Source organism: Aquarana catesbeiana, linkage group LG01 (genome assembly GCF_042186555.1).
Source record: "Aquarana catesbeiana isolate 2022-GZ linkage group LG01, ASM4218655v1, whole genome shotgun sequence".
Taxonomy (NCBI): domain Eukaryota; kingdom Metazoa; phylum Chordata; class Amphibia; order Anura; family Ranidae; genus Aquarana; species Aquarana catesbeiana.
Window position 1 is genome coordinate 216,513,434 of NC_133324.1, and position 23,752 is coordinate 216,537,185.

General features: G+C 41.2%; 1 protein-coding gene across 3 annotated transcripts in view; it reads left to right on the forward strand.

The window, feature by feature from the left end:
* Positions 1 to 3,181: 3,181 nt before the first annotated feature.
* SLC12A2 (solute carrier family 12 member 2) overlaps positions 3,182 to 23,752 on the forward strand; it is a 187,819-nt gene continuing 167,248 nt past the window's right edge. For 2 of the 3 annotated variants that reach the window (XM_073625029.1, XM_073625049.1), the window contains exons 1-2: positions 3,182 to 3,338; positions 4,889 to 5,573. In XM_073625029.1, coding sequence (XP_073481130.1) covers positions 4,950 to 5,573 — 624 coding nt within the window. In that variant the 5' untranslated portion in view covers positions 3,182 to 3,338; positions 4,889 to 4,949. Of the gene's footprint in view, positions 3,339 to 4,673; positions 5,574 to 23,752 lie in introns of those variants that run through there. The other variant, XM_073625039.1, reaches the window with a different exon arrangement.

Consider the following 23,752-nt stretch of genomic DNA (forward strand, 5'->3'; position numbering starts at 1 on the left):
GCTTTTCTATTTGCTTGAATGTGTAGCATTCAGCAGGCTTGCTGATCGCTGATCACTACATGTCAGGTGAACTTTGCCTAGGTGTGAACCAAAGCATTACAGCCACAAAATGTAAACATTTCTGTCTGCTACCTATTGCAGCTTGAGGGGTGGAAAAAAACATGGCTCAACCGTGCATTTTTGCCACCCTCCCAACCGCAAGTGTAAACGAAGTCTTAGAGCCACTTAAGGCCTCATTCACACCATACGTGCAGACAATGGTGTCGCTAGGGGATGGCTTTTGGGGCTATAGCCCCGAATCTCAGGCCCATACCCCCGAGTCTCTGCAGGGGTCCCCAAGGGGAGGGGAGGCTCTCTGGGGACCCTGATGCATGGGGGAGGCTCTCTGAGGACCCTGATTTAAGGGGGTGGCTCTCTGGGAACCCTGATGCAAGGGGGAGGCCCTCTGGGGATATATACACACACACGTATATTATATTCATGTGTATGCCCACCCAAGCGTATGACTTTCTTTACTACGTTGCTATGGGCTCTAGCCCTAGATCTTTTGTAGACCTAGCAACGCCCCTGCGTGCAGAAGAACTGATGGAAACTGACACGCAGATTTCACTTGTAAAAACATGAGATCAGTCTTCATGTATGTTTTAGTGAGCTTTATACACGTATTCCTGCACAGAAAAAAATCTGCATGTGATACCAGAGTTGTGGTGTGAACAGGGCACATAGAGAACAATTTTCTTTTTGTGCCCTTGCAGAATGCTAGCAGAAAAACTGATTCTCTTCACATGGTGTAAACGAGGCCTTAAAGGAGAAGTACAGCCAAGGCTCATTTGGCTGTACTTTCCCTGTGGATCACAGGAGTGCAGATTGCTCTGCACTCCTGTGACCCAGTTTCAGCAGACAACAGGATGAAGCCCGCTGTCGGCTGATGTTACAGGCTCGGGAAGGATCATGACCATGTGGTGAGGATCTGCCCGGCAACTGGCTCAGTCTCATAGCCTGAGCTGGCCCCCCCTCCACAGCCCAGTGCTCCAGAGAGCTGGGGGGTGGGGGGGCAGAGAGCAGTGACTGACAGCCACCAGCTCTCTGCTCAGGGAGTTTTGAGATCTGAGCGATCAGCAGTGTTTGATTGCTTGGTTCTCAGTGTTAGAGCTGGTGGGGGACCGATGCTGCATCCACCTAGGCAAGTATGATTCAACAAAAAAATAAAGATTCCCATACTTCTCTTTTAAGGTCAGCAGAGGCTGTACAGCCATGGCCAAAACTTTTGAGAATGACATAATTATTTATTTTCACAAAGTCTGCTGCCTCAATTTTTATTATGGCAATTTGCTTATACTCCAGAATGTTATGAAGAGTGATCAGGTGAATTGCAATGTCCCTCTTTGCCATGAAAATAAACTTAATCCCATAATTTCCACTGCAATTGTGAAAAGGGCTTTGGGGTGCCTAAGAAAGTCCAGCAATCACCTGGACCGTCTCCTACAATTGATTCAGCTGTGGGATCAGGGCACCACCAGTGCAGAGCTTGCTCAGGAATGGCAGCAGGCAGGTGTGAGTGCATCTCCAAACACAGTGAGCAGACTTTTGGAGGATGGCCTGGTGTCAAGAAGGGCAGCAAAGAAGCCACTTCTCTCCAGGAAAAACATCAGGGACAGACTGATATTCTGCAAAAGGTACAGGGATGTGACTGCTGAGGACTGGGGTAAAGTCATTTTCTCTGTTGAATCCCCTTTGTGATTGTTTGGGGCAGCGGGAAAAAAACCTTGTCCAGAGAAGAAAAGGTGAGACCTACCATCAGTCCTGTGTCATGCCAACAGTAAAGCATCTTGAGACCATTCATGTGTGGGGATGCTTCTCAGCCAAGGAAGTGGGCTCACTCACAATTTTGCCTAAGAACACAGCCATGAATAATGAATGGTACAAAAACATCCTCAGAGAGAAACTTCACCCAACCATCCAAGAACAGTTAGGTGATGAACACTGCCTTTTCCAGCATGATGGAGCATCTTGCCATAGGCAAAAGTGATAACTAAGTGTCTTGGGGAACAACTTTTGGGTCCGTAGCCAGAAAAATCCCCAGACCTTAGTCCCATTGAGAACTTATGGTCAATCCTCAAGAGTCGGGGAAGAGGGGGAACAAAAAATACCCCACAAATTCTGACAAACTCCAAGCATTGATTATGTAAGAATGGGCTGCCATCAGTCAGGGTGTGGCCCAGAAGTTGAGTGACAGCATGCCAGGGCGAATTGCAGAGCTCTTGAAAAAGAAGGGTCAACACTGCAAATATTGACTCTTTGAATAAACTTCATGTAATTGTCAATAAAAGCCTTTGACACTTATGAAATGCTTGTAATTATACTTCAGTAGACTATAGTAACATCTGACAAAAAGATCCAAGAACACAGCAGCAGACTTTGTGAAAATGATTATTTGTGTCCTTCTCAAAACTTTTGACCATGGCTGAAGATGTTCTCTACTTTTGATGTAAGGGGAGATTTTTTTCTTTTTGAAAAGTATTTTTATTGCATGTTTTCAAGTGTGGAGTAGATAACAGAGCCTATTGGGCACAGCCAGGCTCCAACATACAATAAAAGCCAAAACTAAAAGAAAACAACAAACTAATACTAGGACATACTAAAACAACCAAAAGTTTGTAAGAGGAGATATTTTTTATTATTTTTTTGCATGTTTTCAAGTGTGGAGTAGATAACAGAGCCTATACCCAGGCTCCTACAATAAAAGCCAAAATTAAAACAAAAAAAAAACTAATACTAGGACATACTAAAACAACCAAAAGTTTGTAAGGGGAGATTTTAATGGGAATCTGAATGTAAGAATGAACTTTGATGGGGAATGTTTTGGCCTACAAAATATTGGTGAAATACACAACAGAGCTGTGGTAGTACAAAGTGTGGAGCCCCCAGAATTTGTATGGAGTAGTCACATCCAGCCAGACTGGACCATTGGAAGTGTGTAAAAAGCTTTGTCGGAGTTCCCCTTGAATTAGGACATTGTATAGATGTAGAGGTTGATATTATCCAGGGAGGAGGACAAAGGGGCTTCATTCCAGAAGAGGACCATGGTCAGTCCCCCCCACCCCCCGGGCTCCATACACACGCCGCTCTCAGGTACAGGGACGGGTTAATGTCGCCCAGGGTAGGCAGTGATGATGGGAGTTGCCCGTAGAACGCATGCGCCTCCCCCCTCCACACAAGCCGGAGCTGCGGCGCTGTACTGAGAGAGGACCGGAGAGGGCTCCTCCTCTACACAGCATCTAACCGGAACACGGCCAACACACACCGCGCTCCGCCAAGGCCAGCCGGACCCACTGCAGGTAAAGGCGGCCATGAGAGGGCCGGGGGACCGGCTACTGCTGCTGCTCTATTCTCCCGCCCGGATGCAGGAAGCAGAGGTCCACATCCCCCGGGAACACGCACTGCCATCCTCCCAGTCCTGTGTGCGGACTGCAGCCATGTGTGATGGGAGCCAGGAGGAGCACACATGGCATCTGCCGGGCTGGGGGCGGTGGTCAGGCCGGGGGGAGGGAGGGAGGGCTGTTACTGCAGTACTTCTATAACGTGCTGTGTGTGTATAGACTATAGAGGAAGTGATATGGAGGCACATAGGCATAGGGCTGTATGGTGCTGTATGGGGCGCACACTGGGACCACTCACTATCATGATTCTCTATGGTGCCAGAGATAGGCATGGGGTGCACACTGGGACCAGTCCTAATGATCAGGTACATGGATCAGTGTCTATGGTCAGACATTGTCATCAGTTTTGTGATCAAACACTGATCAATCTCTATGGTCAGTGATTCTGATTCATCTCTAATCAAACTTGTGCATAGTCTCTGTGATCAGTCCCTATATGACCAGACATTGTGATCAGTTCCTACAATCCCTCTCTATGATCAGACTTGTACTTGTTCTCTCAGATCAGACATTGTGTGATCAGTCCCTACGATCCTTCTCTATGATCAGACTTGTACTCAGTCTCTCTGATCAGTCCCTAAGATCAGACATTGTGATCCCTCTCTATAGTCAGATTTGTACTCAGTCCCTCTGATCATACATTGTGATCCGTCCCTATGATCCCTCTCTATGATCAGACTTGTACTTGTTCTCTCAGATCATACATTGTGTGATCAGTCCCTGCGATCCTTCTCTATGATCAGACTTGTACTTAGTCTCTCTGATCAGTCCCTAAGATCAGACTTGTGCTTGGTCTTTGATTCTCTGATGTTTCCCTACGATCAGACATTGCAATCAGTCCCTATGATGATTGGTGGTGATGGTATGTAGCTGTGGAAGCATCAGTGTGCTGGGGATGGCTTGCACAGTGACTGCATGATAGATAGAGACAGTCCCATCCCATCCCAAGGTCACCCGGAGATGGCACTTCTGCTTATTGGTGATGTCAGCCTCATACAATCGATAGCCAGCTGCACGCCTAATAGCATGCTAGTAATATGAGTCATGTGCGGTAACATGGCATCTCCCTGGATGATGTGATCCGACGTGTTAGAGAGGTAGAGTGGGGGACAGCTCTCACTCACACACACACACAGATAGACGGCTTGTACTTGTCCCTTCATGGAAATGAGAGGCGTCCTTTCCCGCCTCTTCTCCTCCTCCCCTGTCCTCTGACAATAGTCACATTCATCATTCCTCAGCTGTAAAGAGGTGGTCTAGGAGGACGGGGTGTGTACACAACTGGCCATAGGTGTATTCTACGTTCCAAGGAGGAGGAACATCTGTGACAAAACACAGCAGCATCTGCTGGGCTGAGTAGCTCTCGGAGAATGAGAGGAGGTGAAGTTTAGGGTTTTCTGCCAAAGTCTGGATGCATTGTTCACGCCTCCTTCCATTTATTTCCACAGTTTCTACGTTGGTACCACAGACCTCCGTCATCGTCGCTGAGCAGCAGATAAGCCACCGCACATGGAGAAGAAAACAAGTTTAGCCTCAGCGCCAGCTAAGAAAGGGATATCTTCCACCTCACCACCACACTCTCAAATTTTGCGTTCCTCTCCTCCGCCACCTTCAGTTATGGATGGAGATGAACTACAGATCGATGATCCCCAACAAGGAAGACCCCTGGGTCCCACTCCAAGCCAGAGCCGCTTTCAGGTAGACCCAGTGAGTGAAGTCTCCCGAGATTCATCTTCTGGGGACCAAGAAGGAACACCACCACCAGCTGATGGTCTCATTCATAGAGGGAGAGGAGGCTCCGGTGGAGAGGAGGCTAAAGGACGGTTTAGGGTAAATTTTGTGGACCCTGCAGATCCTGAGGGCAGCTCTCCTGAGATGCCAAGTGGTGAAGGAGGTGGCGGGGTAAGCTTTCAGAATGGAGATACAGTACTCAGTGAAGGTAGCCTACATTCTGGCGGAACTGGCCATCACTATCACTACGATACTCATACTAATACTTATTACCTGCGAACTTTTGGGCACAACACTATTGATGCTGTGCCAAGGATTGATCACTACCGACACACCGCTGCAGACCTTGGGGAGAAGCTGCTGAGACCCAGCTTGGCAGAGCTGCACGATGAAATTGACAAGGTAAGACAAATTGCTTTTTAATTTACTGCATTCAGCACCTTAGTCCATTGCCAGGAGCATTTCTCTCTTAAATGTTGATCAAAACCGTAGTGTTTTGGTAACTTGATAATGGTTTGGGCCATATGGTGCAAAACTCATACAATATATTCACTAAGTGCTGGTTCACACTACTGCGCTCTGCGAGATGGCATGTGATTCGCACTGCAGTGCAAATCACATGTGATGTCTGTGCAATGCGATTTCAGCCATACAGATAGTATGGCTGATATCGCATTGCATTTGGACCAAACTTGCACAGGACCCTTTTTTTGGTCTGCACCAGAATTGGATCGCATGGTCCTGAACACCCATGTGATCCGATTCATGTCCGAACTGACAGTTCGCAGTGTGATATGCGAGCTGGGGGTGTCATTAATTAATGTATTCACACCCCTGGCAGTTCGCATATGGCAGTGTAAACTGCCCTGCGAGTCGGGCGCAATGCGGGAACCCGCAGTGGATTCGCAGGGTTCCTGCATTGCACAAGTGTGAACCGAGCCTAATGCTTTCAGAGCTTTATGTTTTAATAAAGCTTAAATAAAACATGAATGGTCCTCTGTGATGGCTGGTGTAAAATGTGCTGGCAAGAGCAAATACACTAAAAGGATTGGAGATGTATGTTCTCTTTGAAACTGATCTGATTTAAAGGGTAACTCCACTTTTGTGGGAAGAAAAATGGTAAATAAAATATAGCGTATAGAATTGCGACACAAGCCATATTGTAATTGGATGTTATTAAAAATTACCTTTCCTTTTCAATCTACAGTGCTGCAATTTTCTGTAAAATGCAATATGGCTGCCTGGAGGTGTTCTGTACACAGATGGTGTAGAGCACATCCCCCAGATATGTCATTTCCTGTTATTGGCTTACTGTTTTTTTTTTTCCCAGAAGTCTGCACTAAGGCACAAGTCATGTTTTGATATCTCCTGCAACACAAAATGTAATTTTTGGTGAGATACTCCAAAGGGAAATCACATCTAAAGGGATTCAGACCCTGACACTTTCCTCATTAGAGCCCTGCAGGTGCAGCAGCTGATTGATAGTTATGAAATCACTTACATACAGATTCTCTCACATGGCTACATGGCTATTTCTTCAGAATAATAAAAGATAGGAATCTGCAACAAAGTTTGTTAAAATCCCTGCAATGTACACAGATCACCTAAAGGGGAATGTTTATTTTCTCTTCAAAAGTGGAGTTACTCTTTAATTTCAGTGTACGCTCTGGTGACACTAAGTACAAGTCCCTCTTCTTTGTTGACTCATACGTACATGCCATAAAATATACTGTACACATACACACACCCTTGCACATTAATGTATATAATATACACACACACAATCTCTAGTACAAAAGTAAGAAAAATAGGAGTCATGACTACCTGCCCTCCTGAGATTTACCTCTTGCCGAACTGTTAATGAATTCCCACTTGCCTGGGCTGTTCTTAGGAAAATGCGTGACTAATCCTTTTCTTTGGTGAATTAATTCACAACTATTTTTTTCTATCCACTGAACAGGTTTAAACTTTGGTTCACTGTATTTGCACTTCTTATACCCGTAGGGTTGATGTCACAATAATATTCCCCTTCAAGTTCTTTATGGACTTTTGGTTACAATGGATTGCTTAGTATGTGGTCTGCTAGTAGACCATTAGTGCTGACATCTGTGGTGCTGCTGTTTAATTTACATTGGCTGGTGCATGTTGGGCTGTTTACAATACACAGGTAGCATTCCATCACCATCTCCAAAACCAGCACAGCACTCTAGACAAGGAGGTCAGGAATCTGAAGTTCCAGGCATATTACTGCAGACAAGATAACAGTGTAAAGTCACAGAAAAGTGCAAGACTGGCATTACTGAAGAACCCTGGAGTGTCTTGATAATGACTGACTTGTATATGTTTCTGACATTTGTGTGTTCTCTGATGCCATTTACATAATGCCATAATGTACAAGAGCACATTTTGGCAACACACTACACATTCAGTTAAAGCAGTAGTAAACCACAGTTGCCAAAAAAGAAAAAAAATATCCCCTGCAAGGCAATGTCATATTATGCTAGTATGCATCACATACTAGCACATTATGAGAGACTTGCCTCAAAACGAAACCCTCCAGCACTGCACTGTCACCACTGAGAAGGCTTCCATCTTCCCTCCGATCTTCCTCCCCGGGTCCGTGGCCTTCGCCTACATATGTGGCCGGGGGTGCGATGACGACACTCCCACGCATGCGAGAGCCGTCGTTTACGGCACGGGGTCTGAAGGTTTGGCACTGTATGCCGAACCTTCAGAGCGCATGCGCCGGTGACGTTGCCGGCAGCATACACTCTAAGTATCTCCTAAACAGTGCAAGTTTAGGAGATATTCACAGTACCTACAGGTAAGCCTCATTGTAGGTACAAGTGGTATAACTGAGTCTACTACCACTTTAAAACCAAGCCTTAGACCTGCATGGGTGCTTAACCTGTGGCCCTCCAGGTGTTACAGGAACTACAAGTTCTGTGAGGTATTGGCTGACCGTTAAAAACTTGCCTCCCAAAGGCTGAGGCATGATGAGGGTTATAGTTCCGCAACAGCTGGAAGGCCACAGATTGTCCAAACATTCATGTTGTCCACCTTTTATCATCTCTTGAACATGAAAGTTCCCCTCATAATCTTCCTCTTAATTTTTGGCTATTTTGATAAACGCTTCTAAACCTAAACGCGGCATATAAATGCGGCAAACCGGACGTTCTAAATGTGGGTTACTATCTGTCAAGTTAAATCGTTCAGGAGAGGTTGTAAAAACGTCCCGTGTACATGAAGCCTAAACCTTACCTCAAAATATGCCTGTGAATGTCCTAATGTGCATGGACACTTAGGATAACATTGAGCTGCTTCTACAGGTAGAACACAAAACTCCTGTAGAAGCAGTGGTTTTTTTTTTTTTTTTTTTTGAAGCCCAAAGTTTCCCTAATCACAAGACCATTAACATCTTCATTATTTTGCATGTAGGTTTGTATGACTCGTCCACACCTCTAAAGTCTATAAACTGGCTCCTAGACTTGTCCGACTGGCCTGTATAAATGAGTCTTGTTTATGCACAACCTTTTTAGGATGGACCCATAATATATTTCTCATTTGCATTGAAGTTATTTGGCTGGAGGTTTCCATAATGGATGTGTCATTGGAGCATGCTCCTTTCACAGCTATTCTATTTATGTTGCCTTCTATGACTTCAATCAAAGTGCAGTATTCCAAAGCAACCAATTGGTTTTCCCTATGATGTCAGAGCAATCAAACCAATTAAGATTTCTGATGGGTTGTTATGGATTTTACATACATGGAAACAGAAAAGTGATGGCAGAAAGACAGAGTAGTCCATCAAGTCTGCCCATTTTAGCCATTCACACATTGCTCTCTAAGTAAATAATATTTGTTCTATCAAAACTGTCTTTGAAAAGTGTCAGTAGTATTTTAGGCACGCGGAAACACTCAACCATTTTTTTAAGTTTTGGATAGAGTGAAGTTGAGTTGCAATATCTGTTGTTTTTTTTTTTCTGTGTGTAGCCCCATTGGGTACATTTTCCCTCAATTCCTGTGCTTGTTAAACCTGAACAAGAAATAAGCAATGCAGTTGCCATGAAGACAGGAACCATAAAAACATTGAATAAAGTTCCAAACCTTCCCCATTCTACTAAAAATATATTTTGTCCTTGTCTCCTTTTGGAGAGATTATCCACTTACTTCCTCTCCTTAGAGGAAGTGAGAGTCAATCTCCCTGTTCTTTATACAGTTGACAAAAACCACAAACTCCAACTCTCCAACTCTCCAACAAATAAAAGAACCCTCCAACCCAGCTATTTAAACTCCCTTTACCTTGTTAGCTGGGTTATCCTCAAAACAAATATTTGCATGCCCAACAAATCCAGCATTGTCGTGCTGTGCTCCGCTGACACGCTGGGCCCCATGCCTCCATATCCTCCTTTGCATCATCAGGTGCTGGCTGTGTCTTCCATGTTCTTTCAACCTGCCCCTGGATGATGCATTGAAGCACAGGCACAGTGTGCTCTACTGTAGATTGCTAGTATGTCTACATATGTGTTTTCATGAGTATCCCAGGAGGCTCTGGGTTGCTGGGGTATATTACTTTCAGCGAGAATATTGAAAGTAGAGGCCGCTTGGATTAAATAAGGTTTTTTTTTGTGAGTTGTCCATCTGCTGATCCAGGTGGTTACAGCCATATGTCTGTGTGATCTTTCCATCCAAGACAAAAACAGAACATTCCATAGCTTAACTCGCCAACCAGTCTGCCAACCAACCAAATTAACCCGTCCAACAGTCTGCGTTAAAAACAGGGGTTTAGCTAGCATGCATTTGCAAATGCATGCGTAAGCTGCAAGGCCTCTTCATGGCACCCTGTGTATTGCTTGCAAACGTTACTGAATTTATGAGCATCTCCACGATGGGAGCACATGCATTAAATAGATAGATGATTTCCATCCTCTGGTCAGCCTTTCTTAGGGGGATTGTCCAATCCCTCTAATGGTAGAGTGATGAAGGAATGCTCGTCAACTGTGGTCACTAGTATTCGGCAACTACTCTGAAAGTGAACACTATGGGATTGATTTACTAAAACAGGAGTGCAAAATCTGATGCAGCTCTGCATAGAAACCAGTTTCTGGTTTCGGCTTCCAGTTTCTTGTTTGTCAAAGCTTAATAAAACAAGCTGATGTTAGAAACTGGCTACCATGCAGAGCTGTACCAGGTTTTGCACTCTCCAGTTTTAGTAAATCAAACCCTGTTAGGATTGGACAAATGAAAGCAGAACTTTACTTTCACAATAAACATTGACTATTCTTAAAGCGGTTGTATACCCGCACTGAAAATTTAAATAAAAAAACCTGTAAGGCAAAGGCATAATAAGCTAGAATTGCAGCGCATACTACTAGCTCATTATGAAATACTTACCTTAGAACGAGGCCTCGGCATCTGATCTCGGTCCACGCTGAGGGAGCTAACATGTTTCTTCCGGGTTTGCGGCTCCGGCGCTGTGAGTGGCCGGAGTCGCGATTATGTCACTCATGCGCGCGGGAGTCTTCTTCCCGGCAAGGTCTGGCAGCATCTGCCGGACCTTCAGCCAGGCCTTCACAGCGCATGTGCTGCTGACGTCAGCGACTGCATGCAAAGTGAATATCCCCTAAGGCTTACCTACAGGTAAGCCTTATTATATGCTTACCTGTAGGTAAAAATAACAAAAAAGGGTATACAACCGCTTTTAATCCTTATGCGCCTAGCATTTGTAAATAGATAGAAATGAAGTATATATATATATATATATATATATATATATATATATATATATATATATATATATATATATATATATATATATATATATATATATATATATATATATATATATATATATTGTCGCGGACACTGGCTGCAAGGACCTTTTTCTGTCCACATTCACCCTGTTATTTGGTATTTCTATATTAATCTTTTATTTTTTTTTAACTTGCCCAATACATGATTCTTGAAAGAGCTGATCACATTAACCTGCAGAGACGAACTGTCTGGTCACCAGGTCTGCCTTAAGTGTTGTGTTAATTAACATGTTAATTATATTATTGTCTTTTAAGTTTTTGCTAGAGGGGAGGGGGGAGTGTCAATGAGTCAGCCCTACCTCGTTATCTAACCCCTTGTGTTAAATGTGTATAAAAAGGCTGTGTTCTGTCCAATAAAGCGGTCAAGATTCTACAAGCTATTATCGACTAGACTTGTATTTACTGCAGCTATAATATTATATCTGTCTGATGGTCATACTGGAGTAAGCGGTGTTATTGACGGAGGCACTCAGTGGAGTGTGGGATAGGATCCGTCATATATATATATATATATATATATATATATTTCCTGGTTTCCATGCCTAGTCAAATAATGTCCCAGAAGCTCCCTTCAGGAGAGGAGGAGGGGCTTTCCCAGCTAAGCACACCCTCCTGTTTGCATGCCTAAACTGAGGGCAGGTGGATTCCAGGAAGTAACTGCTACATAAATCATTTGCTCTTACTCAAGATGGCCACGACCAGAAATGATAGGGGGTGTTTTTCAAAGTGATTATTCAACAAAATAAAGCATGGAGACATGAATAGATTGGGGGGGGGGGGTTGGGGGACTGGCTTTGAATAATAAAATAGCATTTTTGGTTTGTGGTGCTCAGTTAAAGTGTAGTTCTGCTTTAATATGTAATTCGGGCTCAGTCTGTCCAATCCAGGGGCCAGCAGGGGTTTTTTTTTTTTTTTTTTTTTTTCTTTAAGGCGCCTGCTCAATTGACAGCTATTAGAGAAAACCTCAAAGTACCAGCTGTAATTTTTGGTATTGTTGGCAACCTGGCTCTTTGGATTTATCCAGCCCTGTGCTAAGTGAATGACAAATAACATGTAATAGCATTGTGGAAATCTAGGAGTGAAATACAAATAAACGTAATTTTTTTTCTCATTAGCAGTTTTTTTGGATGGAAAGTTTTGCTTCTAACCGATATGTCACAGAGACCTTCTCTAGCCAATCAAGCATATTCATCCTGTAATGCATTGTACATACTGTGAAGTGTTTTGTCCAACAAGAGGGAGTACTAATGAATTTATCTTTAATTCATTGACTTGTAGGGTTAGAATGACCTGCCGTGTCTTTTCTACCGACCTGTATAATGGAAAGCAGAAAAGCTTAATACATGGAAAGTTCATGTTGGCCTTGATTTCCTCCAAAGATCTGTTTATTGTGAAGAGGAGGTGTAGGGCAATGGTGTCTACAGATACAGAAAGTTTGCCATGAAGATGCGTGATGCCTCGCTGTTTGCCCGATCTTTAGCTCCAGAACTTCCCGTCTGCTGCTGGAACTAAATAAAGTCGTGCTGAGTGTTGCTCAGCCATTCACAAGAAGCCTTGTATTTTTATCAATGAATACAAGACTTCCTCTGATTGGCTGAGGTGGGCATCTCCATCTGTTCATTGACAAAAATACATTACATTTTTGCAGTGCTGGACTTCTGTTAGTAAAGAGTTTGTTTGGACCATTTTGACCCAAATGAACTGCTGCTGTTCAGTTTTTCCCTAGGCTTTCGGAGGCTGATACCTAGTTTTATGTACTTCTACTTTGTGCATAAAAATTATATATTTAGTGATGTAATAAGTGATTGTAAAAACTAGCTGTGTTTTTTTTTTTTTTTTTTAAAACGTTCTACAGTACTTACCTGCTCTGCGCAAAGGCATTGCACAAAGAGGCCTCTTACCTCCTCTTCTGGGGGCCCCCTTGGAGCCCCCCCCGCTCCTCCTCTTCTACAAGTGATCCTGAGTTTGGTTGTGTGTATGTCTATATACACCACCTGATCCTGACTGTTTGTGACTGACAGCAGCAGAAGCCAAAGGCTCCCAATACTCTCAACAAAGCCTGTGAGAAGCTGGCCACAGCACTGGATTGGTTGAGAAATCTAGTAAGTGTTGGGGGGGAGCAAAAGTAGCAAGACCTTTTTCACCTTAAAGTGGATGTAAACCCCACTCATGAAATCTGTCCTAGGCACATATATCTGTAGTGTTTACTTATCTCTCTCCAGAGCTCTGAGTCCTGTGTCTTTCTGCTGCTCAGTTCTTCTGTTATCAGCATGGTAACTTCTGACAAGTTCTCGACACGTGATAAAAGCAGCTGAAAATTTGAGTCGGGGAAGGTGCTACAAATAGATTAGCAGCGATCCTTTCTATTCACAGTACAGCTCTGCATGTTTCTTTGTTCCTCTGTCTATGTGGAGGGGGGTGTGCCTTTCCACCAATCAGCTCTCACACAGTGTATGACCAGACTCCCCTCCCATTGCTGAAACAGGAAGTAAAAAAACTAACATGATGTTCACTTTCTAAAGAATATATTAAGCTGAAGACAGCAGATATACATGTAAAACTTATGTAGGGAGATTTGTTTTATCTCTGTGTATCACCTGAGGCTAATCACTTCACTGGGTATATGTGAGGGTTTACAACCACTTTAAAGTGCTTATTAACCCTCACATATACCCAGTGAAGAGACTGGCCTCAGGTGATACAGAGATGAAATAAAAAAAATCACCCTACATAAGTTGTACCTGTTTATCTGCAGTCTTCTCTACCGCTGTTCTAAGTGCTGAACTTTAGCCACCTCCAGTCTGGGCCTTTTCTGGCACTTTTTGTTCATATGTAATTTTTATTTACTGTATTTATTTATTTTTTTTTTAAAAGCAGAGAATAAATTGGTGGGTTTTGCAATTTTTTTTATGTCACACGGTATTTGTGCAGCATTTTTTCAAAGATAATGTTTTGGGGGAAAAAAATACACTTTTTAAAAATAATTTTAATGCAAAAAACACAATACATAAAGATGATGCTACTCCGAGTAAATAGATATTAAACATGTCACGCTTTAAAATTGCACATGCCTGTGCAACAGCAACAAACAACGTAAATTTTGCTATCCATAGGCGACGCGTTTAAAAGCCTTTATAGATTATCACTTTAAATTAACAGAGGTCGTCTGGTGCTAAAATTACTGCTCATGATCTGACGTTCGTGGTGCTACCTCACATGTAGGACAGTCATTGTGTGCGTGCTTGGGTTTAAATGTTAAATGTTCTTTAAAAAAACAATTTTTGTTATCACTTTTATTGCTGTCACAAGGAATGTAAACATCCTTTTGACAGCAATAGGCATGTGACAGGTAAAAAAATGGTGCATATTGTTTCTAAATCAACTGGAAGTGATGTCATGTCACTGCTTCCGGGTTACTATTACGAACAGCCAATCAAAGCTGATCTTTGCTTTGCTTGGCTGTTTGGCCACCCGGGAGATTGAGAAGCTAGGCAGCCACTTTGATTGCTTTTACAAGGGAGCTGACCGCCAACTCTATAAAACGATAACTGGGTGATGCCTGCAGCTGCAGGCTTCATCCTGATATAACCACAGAAAGTCCAGCGACGTACCAAGAGGTGGTTAAAGCTTGTATGAGAGTTCAAAAAAAGGGGCAGAGTGCTATAGTTACACTCTCAGAGCTCAGTAAGGAGAGTTCTGAGAGCTGATTGGAGGGAAGAGACACAGCACACAGGAACAGAGCTGAGGCCGTCAATCTATTGGAGGTCCTTCCCCGTCACCATTTTTCACTTGGTGTCAGGAAAACATGCCATAAGTCGCTCATGCTGAGAGCCTAGGAATGAAGCAGTAGACAAAATTACTGAATTGACACAAGTACACACTATATAGAGGGATAAGCTTTTGTTCAATTTATGTCTGAGGTTTACAACCACTTTAATGCAGAGAATGCATTAACATAAAAAATGTCTTCACCTTTGAACCACTTCAAGTTATGTATTTTATATCTATTAGGAGTTCAGCTTATAAGGGTTGGTCACCCTTTTATCTGCTTCAGCTTTAAAAAAAAAAAATGCCCGCTATTCTAGATTTATAAAAGATTGACATGAAAAGCCACAGTTTCAGAGAACATACAAAGTTGTAAAAATAGTTAAACATTCCACAAATGGACAATAATTGCTTGTAGCTGTAATCTCCTTGTTTATGGTAATATTAATAATTTGTAAAATTGGTTGTGTTCAGTATTGCAGGGAAATGATCATGATGTCCACATTTCCCACTGAACAGTGAAGTATTGATTTGGGCTATTTAGAAAGCTGTGGTTTATTTTCAATGTTTGTGAACCAATTTTAAAGGCTAAATCCACCTTTTAAAACAAAGTGAAATACGTCAGGTTTGTGGTGTAAATATTGGCGCATTTGCCTTGCAGCAAATAAAGGTTCTCAATGTAGTATTGCACCATGCAGCTGATCAACTCAAGTTAAAAATGCTATGTAGCGTTTTTCTATGAGTGGCCGATGCGTGCACCAGAATAATAAAGCACTTGTGTCATTGTTCTAATTTAAAATCTGTTATAAAATATACACCATTAACTGACTGGTATAAATACTATAGTGAGCCGGGGAGGACAGCAACAATCAGCACTGCAGCAATCTGGTCGGGATCCTTCCAGAGCCTGGAGTGGCTCTGACGTCGGCTGACATGGGCTTTAGCCGGCTATTAGCTGACTCTGGGTCACAGGAGTGCAAACGTAAGTGCTGACCTGTGACCCAGAACAGAAGTATGGGCAAGAAAAGCTTTTTTTCAATCTCCCTCTTTGTGTGATCCTTGGGGTCTTTGAGGATAAATTCACATTGGAGGTCAGGGATGGCTTGTTTTAAAGATATTTCAGTGCTTATTATGAATGGCAATAGTTTAAAGTGGAACTAAAGTTGAAAAAAAAATATTGTGAACAGGTGGGTTCTTTATTGCAGAAAAGACATACAATGTTCACAATCCCATGTAAAATGTACACTTAGCTGCACTTGTACATCTCAGTTTACAGTCTCGCCACACTGCCTATATCAGTGATGGTGAACCTTGGCACCCCAGATGTTTTGAAACTACATTTCCCATGATGCTTATGCACTTTGCAGTGTAGTTGAGCATCATGGGAAATGTAGTTCCAAAACATCTGGGGTGCCAAGGTTCGCCATCACTGGCTTATATGCTGGGATGACTGCACTCCTGTGCATGTGGGGCAGTGATGTTCCCCCACACTGGCCACTCAAGAAGAAACCAGAGAGATATGCCAGCTAGGGACCTTGTGAACGTCGGACTGTTGAAACTTAGGTAAGTATTTTTGTGTCTTTTAGATTTTTTTTTTTTTTTAAACGGTAGTAAACCCAAAAGCAAACTGTTACTACACTGCAGCTTACCAATTCTTAGATGTGATGGCTGCATTTGTTTTCTTTTGTAGGCTTTCTTTTATTTTTATCTGGTGATCCTTGCAGTAGGGCTATTGTTTTTCAACAGAACAAGCTAGACGCAGGGGTGTCAAACTGGTGGCCCGCCAGCTCTTTCAGAACTACAAGTCCCATCATGCCTCTGCCTGTAGGAGTCATGCTTGTAATTGTCAGCCTTGAAATGCCTCATGGGACTTGTAGTTCTGCAAAAGCTGGAGGGCCGCCAGTTTGACATCTGTGCGCTAGAGTGTTGAGGCAAACCATTTACTACTGACAGAGATGCTGATAATCAGTTTTTATTTATTAATGTAAAACCTTTATCCAAAAATAATTGTTGCTGTAACTGCAGAGTGAGCTGAAATGTGACTTGATTTTGTTAGTGTATCTAAATCTGCTAGCACATCTAATACTCTGCTCCCCCCAGAATGACAATGCTGTGTACCAAAGGTGTCTCCTTCACCCAGATTGGTAAACTGTAATATATTTACAATTTTGGTTTTAGGTTTGTTCTGCTCTAATGTCCATGATGGGGATCAGCTGTACTTCAAGCGTAAAAGGAGCTCAAATTAAAAAAAAAAAAAACCCTTCCTTTTGCCTGTTTCCCTGGTTATGTCATAACCTGAATTTAGGGCCGTTTCACACTGTGTTTTATGCGTCTTTGGGGTAAAAAAAAAGGCAGAAAAACTGCATGAAATAAAGGATCCCTTTAATTCCTGTGGAACTCCTCACACCAGTGCGTGGCGGATGCGATTTTAAAAGTCCTGCATGCTGCATCTTTGGTGCTCTTTTCAAAAGTGCAACAAAATCACATATCCTATTGAATTCTATAGAAAATGCACCAAAAATATATCTGCAAATGTAGCTGCATTGCGTTTTTGGTGAGTTTTGAGTCCACATTTCACAGGTGCGTGATTGGAGTCAGGAGTCCAGAAAATGTGGCAGAAACGCATGAGAAAACGCAGCAAAATGTGACAAAAAGACACCTGTGTTTTTAACCATGTTTTTTTAGTGGAGCGGTGTGAAGGCTGCTTAGAATAATGTTAATAAATACAGGTCTTATCTTATGTCCTGAAGGGTTCCTTAACACCTTGATATGTTTACTCGCTGACCCTTTCAGGTTTACAAGTTATTCTAAATTGTATAAAACAAGCATTTCAGATTGAGCGTTTCCAGAGGCTATACTGTGTGTACTGTAAGCCATGTGTATACAAACACTCCTGTGTTTTGCCACAATCAAACCTAAATGTGTATGTGTAGAATACATAGTGGAATATTTAACCCTTTACGTCATCAGGTTTGACACTAGAAATATAAATTGTATTGCATTGATACTTGCATTTACAGAAGACCTTTTCAAGATACTTTTTCGTATTTAGTAAAAAAAATAATTAAAGCCTATGCACTGGCTAAATTAAAGAAAAAGTGGGGAGGTTGGAAAAGTGTTTCTTTAGATATCACGCCACATCCAATGAATTGAACAAGAAAGAGAAAATACCCCTAGTGGACTTTTAAGGCACGAATATCTACACAACAAAAACTTGATTGAAAAAAAAAAAAAGTTTGATTTTGAATATTGTACAAAATAGAACATTAAAATTGTGGTCCACAATTTTAATGTTCTATTTTGTACAATAAATATTCAAAATCAAAAAATATATATATATTTTTTTTTTCAATCAAGTTTTTGTTGTGTAGATATTCGTGCCTTAAAAGTCCACTAGGGGTATTTTCTCTTTCTTGGCTAAATTAAAGTGACGCTAAACCAAAAAAATAAACAAGTAAATTTATTGTATATCCCATACCTTTAGGAAGCTAACTGTGCTCCTTGTAACTTCTATAGTGCTGAAACAACTAATCGATTAATTGTCAACTAATCGATTATGAAATTAATAAATTACCATTTTCATAATCGATTAATCGGCCAGTAACATGATGTGGTTAAAAAAATTAAAAATGAGCCCTTTATAGTACAAAAAGAGCAAATAATCACTACTGTACTTACACAGTTCTACAGAAAAAAAATTAACCCCTTACAGTAGTGATTATCTGCTTTTTTTTTTTTTTGTACTATAAAGGGCCAATTTTAGTTTTTTTTAACCCCATCATGTTACTAAACGTCTTAGACTTGGTTCACATTTATGTGTTTTTTGGAGCTTTTTGCAGAAACGCACTACAGTTCATGTAAGCTCTAAGGAGCAGGGCCCTCTGATTCCTACTATATCAAAGTGTATTGTATTTGTACTGTCTACCCTCAAGTTGTAAAGCGCTACGTAAACTGTTGGCACTATATAAATCCTGTATAATAATAGTAATAATAATTTACATGGTTTCCTTTGGGACATGTTTACATCTATGGTTTTTTCAGCCGCTGCGTATTTGGAAAGGGTCAGGGACTTTTTTAAATGCAAAACGGTGCTTTTTTGGTTCAATATACTTCAATGGAGAAGCTGCAGAAAAGCATGCAATGCGTTTTTGCAGAAATGTGTGTTTTTTTTTTTCTCTGCCCAACGACAACTTGGCCAAAAAAATGCAAAAACTCAAATCGCAGCAAAATCATGTGCGTAAAAATCAAAACGCACTTCAGGAATAGATCAAAAGCAAACTGCATAGGTGTGTACCGAGCCTTGTGCTGGCCACACAGATCAATTTTCAGACGAGAATATTCTGACGAAAAATCTTTGTACATTCGCTGAATGAAAGAACCTTGTTTGAAATTTTCACTTGCTTTTAACGTTTCTGTTTTTAAAATTAATGTAATTTCTGAACAAAAACCACATACACTGTCTGAAAATTCCTTTGACCAAGAAGTTTTCTATTATTTCTTTTTTTTTTTTTTTTTCAATTCAGTACTTTTTTTTAATTCTTTTCATAGCAGTACAAGTTATACATACATTTTATTCCAGATACATAATCTTCTAGCATTCGCCCACCCCAAAAAAACAAAAAAACCCCCAAAAAAACTAAAAGCAAAAAAAAAAACCCAACAACAAAGAATATTTCCTCCCCCTACTGTATCGCCCTTCCCCCCGTCCTCCCATCCTCTCCCAATATTACAATATTGTTTCCAAATTTTCCCATCACTGTGATTGAAAATGAACGTCGATTTGACCCCACTAACGATTAGAAAATTGAATGAACGTTCTTAAAATTTTTTTTGAAGGAAGACATTTTTAAATAAAAAAAATTTGATCTCTGAGTCTGATGATATTTACCAGATTCACCCTTTAATAGTATATACAGTATATCTCTCCTCTAATAGTATATACAGTATATCTCCTCTAAGGGTCAGTTCACACCACATGCAGTTCAGTACATTTTTTTTTTCTGCATCAAAAATGCATGGAAAGTAGGTTATATGGTTTTCAATGGCATAGTTTACACCAGTGCAGTCAGTTCCAGTGCGTTCCAGTTCCAGGAAAAAAAAAAGAACATGCTGCATTTTTTTCTGCACTGGACTGTACTGGAATGCTGTAAAACGCATCAAAAACGCACTGGAACGCACCAAAAACGCACTGGAACGCACTTGTCCTTATTTAAGGTTAAGAAAAAAAAGAGGGGGGAGAAGCACTGGACTGCATCAAAAATGCACCAAAAAAGCGCATGCAGAAAAGCATCTGGAACACATCCGGACTGCGTTTCTATGGTGTGAACTGGCCCTTATAATATATACAGTATATCTCTTCTGTCTGTTATTCTCAGAGTGGATTAGTTATTTTGCTCCCTAACCATATAGTTGGTTATTTATATTTACCACTGCATAGAGATATTTAAGAATACATTTCTTAAACTTTACATATTAACTAAATTATACACCACACTTTTTTTTTAAGGTTAATCGAAACAATAATCGGCCAACTAATCGATTATGAAAATAATCGTTAGTTGCAGGCCTAAACTTCTGCATGGACTTCAAATGCTTTAAAGTGTTACCAAACCCAGGACCCTGCATTCACTATATCTGGTCTCCCACATTACACAGAACATGGAAATGCAATAGTTTTAGTAAATTTAAATACTCATTCACATAGGATTGGGGGGGGGGGTTTGTACCAGGATCTGGGGGCCCCCTTGTTAAAGGGGGCTTCCAGATTCCGATAAGCCCACAGACCTCCCACAACCACCGCCCAGGGTTGTCGGGAAGAGACCCTTGTCCCCATCAACATGCAAGCCTAAAGCCTCATGCACATGATGGGCAGAATGAGCATGATTTAACGCTAGGTGTATTTAGGTGCATTTGCATAAATTAATATTCTGGCCAATGGAATAAGTTAACACCAAACGCACAAATGTGCAAAACATCAATTTTACTGTGTTTTTTATTTATTTATTTTTTCATGCAGTTTTTCTCCTTCCAGGAGGTGCTGACACAAATGGTCAGTGTACATATAGCCTTGTTACTCCCTATTTGAATTTTAACCTTTGGAAGTATTTTGTCATTTTACTGCAATTATCAATAGCTTGTCTCTGCTTTTTGGAAGAAAAACATCCTCCCAGAAAGGGTGACTTTTATGACTACATGGCCTTCATTTTACTGTGTGCTAGAACCCAAAAATGTTCAAATTTTGAGTAGAACAAAAAATATTTTTCTCGGGGCCCATTTCTGTTCCTTGTGCGATACAGCCTTTTATGAATTTAGTATTAGGTGATGTTATGGCTTTTTCCCTGTCTTGTGAAAAATGACCACATGCAATTTTTGGGGTCATGCTAGAGAAACAAAATGTCACGGTTTTTTCAAGAGTACCATAATGCCACCACAGGCAGGGTCTAATGCTTGGACCTTTTTAATGAAAATAAAAACATTTTAAGGAGACCTATGGCCTCCTATTAAAAAAACAAAAAAGTTCTTCTGCAGTTTTCGTAGTCCCTCTACAAAGTCCCCAACATACCTGTTGATCCTGCCAGTAAAGTCTACCTAATGCAGCTTATTTTGCTCTAGAATTCTCAGTTTGAATTCCAAGAACAAAATGCCATAAAACCAAGAAGTGAGAGATTCAGAGTACTGTCCTCATTTAGAGGTGTCTGCATGAAGGGGGGCCTTATACTCCACATACAGAGAACAGATTAAGGTCTGGTTCACACCTATGCAGGTTGCAGTTTGCATATTCCAGGTGCCGTTTGGATTTTTCAATACACCTTTTTGATTCATTGAAGCCTATGTAACCAAAAAACAGAAAAAAGTCAGTGACCCTTTCCATAAAATGCACAGATGTGAACGTGACCCATAGGAAAAACTATGTTAAATGGACTGTAGTGTATTTATGCAAAACTGAAAATGCACTAAAAAATGCATAGCTGTGAACCAGGCCTTTATGGAGGTAGGTATACAGTCTTGTTGCTGGTGTGCATGTCAAAGAATTGCTGTCTGCCTTGGACCACATTCATATTGACAATGACCTAACGTGGTTATAGGACAGTGATGGCGAACCTTGGCACCCCAGATGTTTTGGAACTACATTTCCCATGATGCTTAACTACACCGCAGAGTGCATGAGCATCGTGGGAAATGTAGTTTCAAAACATTACATGCATTTCTGAACACATAAATGCATGTAATGATTTTAAATGGTATTATTCATGCTGTGCATTTACCTGCCTTTAGTTGCATTCAGTTTATTTGCAATGAAGATAGAATTTGGTGCATTCAGGGACAGTTTAGATATACAGGAGAACTTGATCTGAAATGCATACATTTTATATATACTTTCTACATCTGGGGTCTCCAAACTATGGCCCTCCAGTTGTTCCAGAACTACAATTCCCATCATGCCTAGTCATGTCTGTGAATGTCAGAGATTTACAATGCCTCATGGGATGTGTAGTTCTGCAACAGCTGGGGGCCATAGCTTGGAGATTCCTTTTCTAGATCATTTCCTCTGCGTTTAAGTTACCAAGCGCAGAGGAGGCAAGTGTGACTGTAGCCTTATGGCTCCTGAATTGATATTTATTTCTTTTTGGTGCACTTATAAGTGCTCTGTTTAGTCAATTTGCTAAATAACCAACTGCAATATGCAAGTGTGAATTGTACCTGCTGTCCTAACTTTGATCAGATATTTTCGTGGCTCGTTCACTCTTTGCTACGTTTGCTTACTGAGGATGGAGACATTTAATATTTATTATTGCAGCTTTGTAGCTTCCTGTGTCAAATGTCCGATCATTGGGCTTTGAAAGAGCATCATCAAACTGCTAAGGTCCTCCATAAGCACCCCTTATGTTTGGCAGTCCTGATCATTGTTGCCTCTGTGGATTTTTATCTCGCTTTAAATATGAGCCTTTGACTGAAATTTAGATCTTGCTTTAAAGGCAACCCCTGCATTATGTCAATGCAAATAGCCAAAAAGCCACAATTGATGCAAAATACCCAGGCAGAATATGCAAAGACTTTTGCATCTGTGAGAGTGAAATGCAAAATATTTTTGAAAACATATCCTTACTAGTGTAAAGTCCAGCCAGCCACCCGTGGTGTATAGTGTATTTTAAATTATTTATAAATGTCTATATAAAGATATGTGGAGCATGGATGGAAAGTAAACTTGTTTCCCTTTTGAGTGGATTGCGACTTTGGGCTCATCCACGCAGTCATATTTAATTAACTGATATCTTAACAGAAACAGGAGGAAGATCCTGAGTAAAAATAACATCTTATGGTCAGTAAGTGCTTTTATTTTCCCATACGTTTAGACATACAAACATACAGATCAGTAGGGTACCATTTTTATATATTCATATTTTATTTACAGGTACATGTGTTTAGGGCTCATTTACATGGCTGCAATTTATTTACTGATATCTACAAAGTATCTCACTGACAGCAAGATCCTGCATACAAAAAAAAATGCATCTGATAGTCAGTAAAGTGCTTCCATGAGTTTCGACAAGTAAACGTTACAGATCCACAGAACTCTTCTTTCGTTCCTCTACCACAGGAGTCTACAAACTTTCTAAACAAAGGGCCAGTTTATTGTTCTTTGGACTCTAGGGGGATGTCCTGGCCATCATTTGGGTTAAACAGTGCTCCATCTTTAGTTTTTGGGGAGAAATAGTGCTTGATTGATATCAGTGGGAGAAATGGTGCCCCATCATTGGTGTCAGTGGGAGAAATAGTGCCCCATCATTGGTGTCAGTGGGAGAAATTTCTTTATCGTACATCACGGGACACAGAGCACCATAGTAATCACTGTGGGTGTATAGGCACCTTCAGGTGATAGACACTGGTATACCCAATACAGGAATTCACTCCCTATATAACCCCTCTGCCTACCAGGAGTACCTCCAGTTTTTTTGCCAGTGTCTAAGGTGTTGGCCACGAGTGAAGATATGCTCTGAAGAG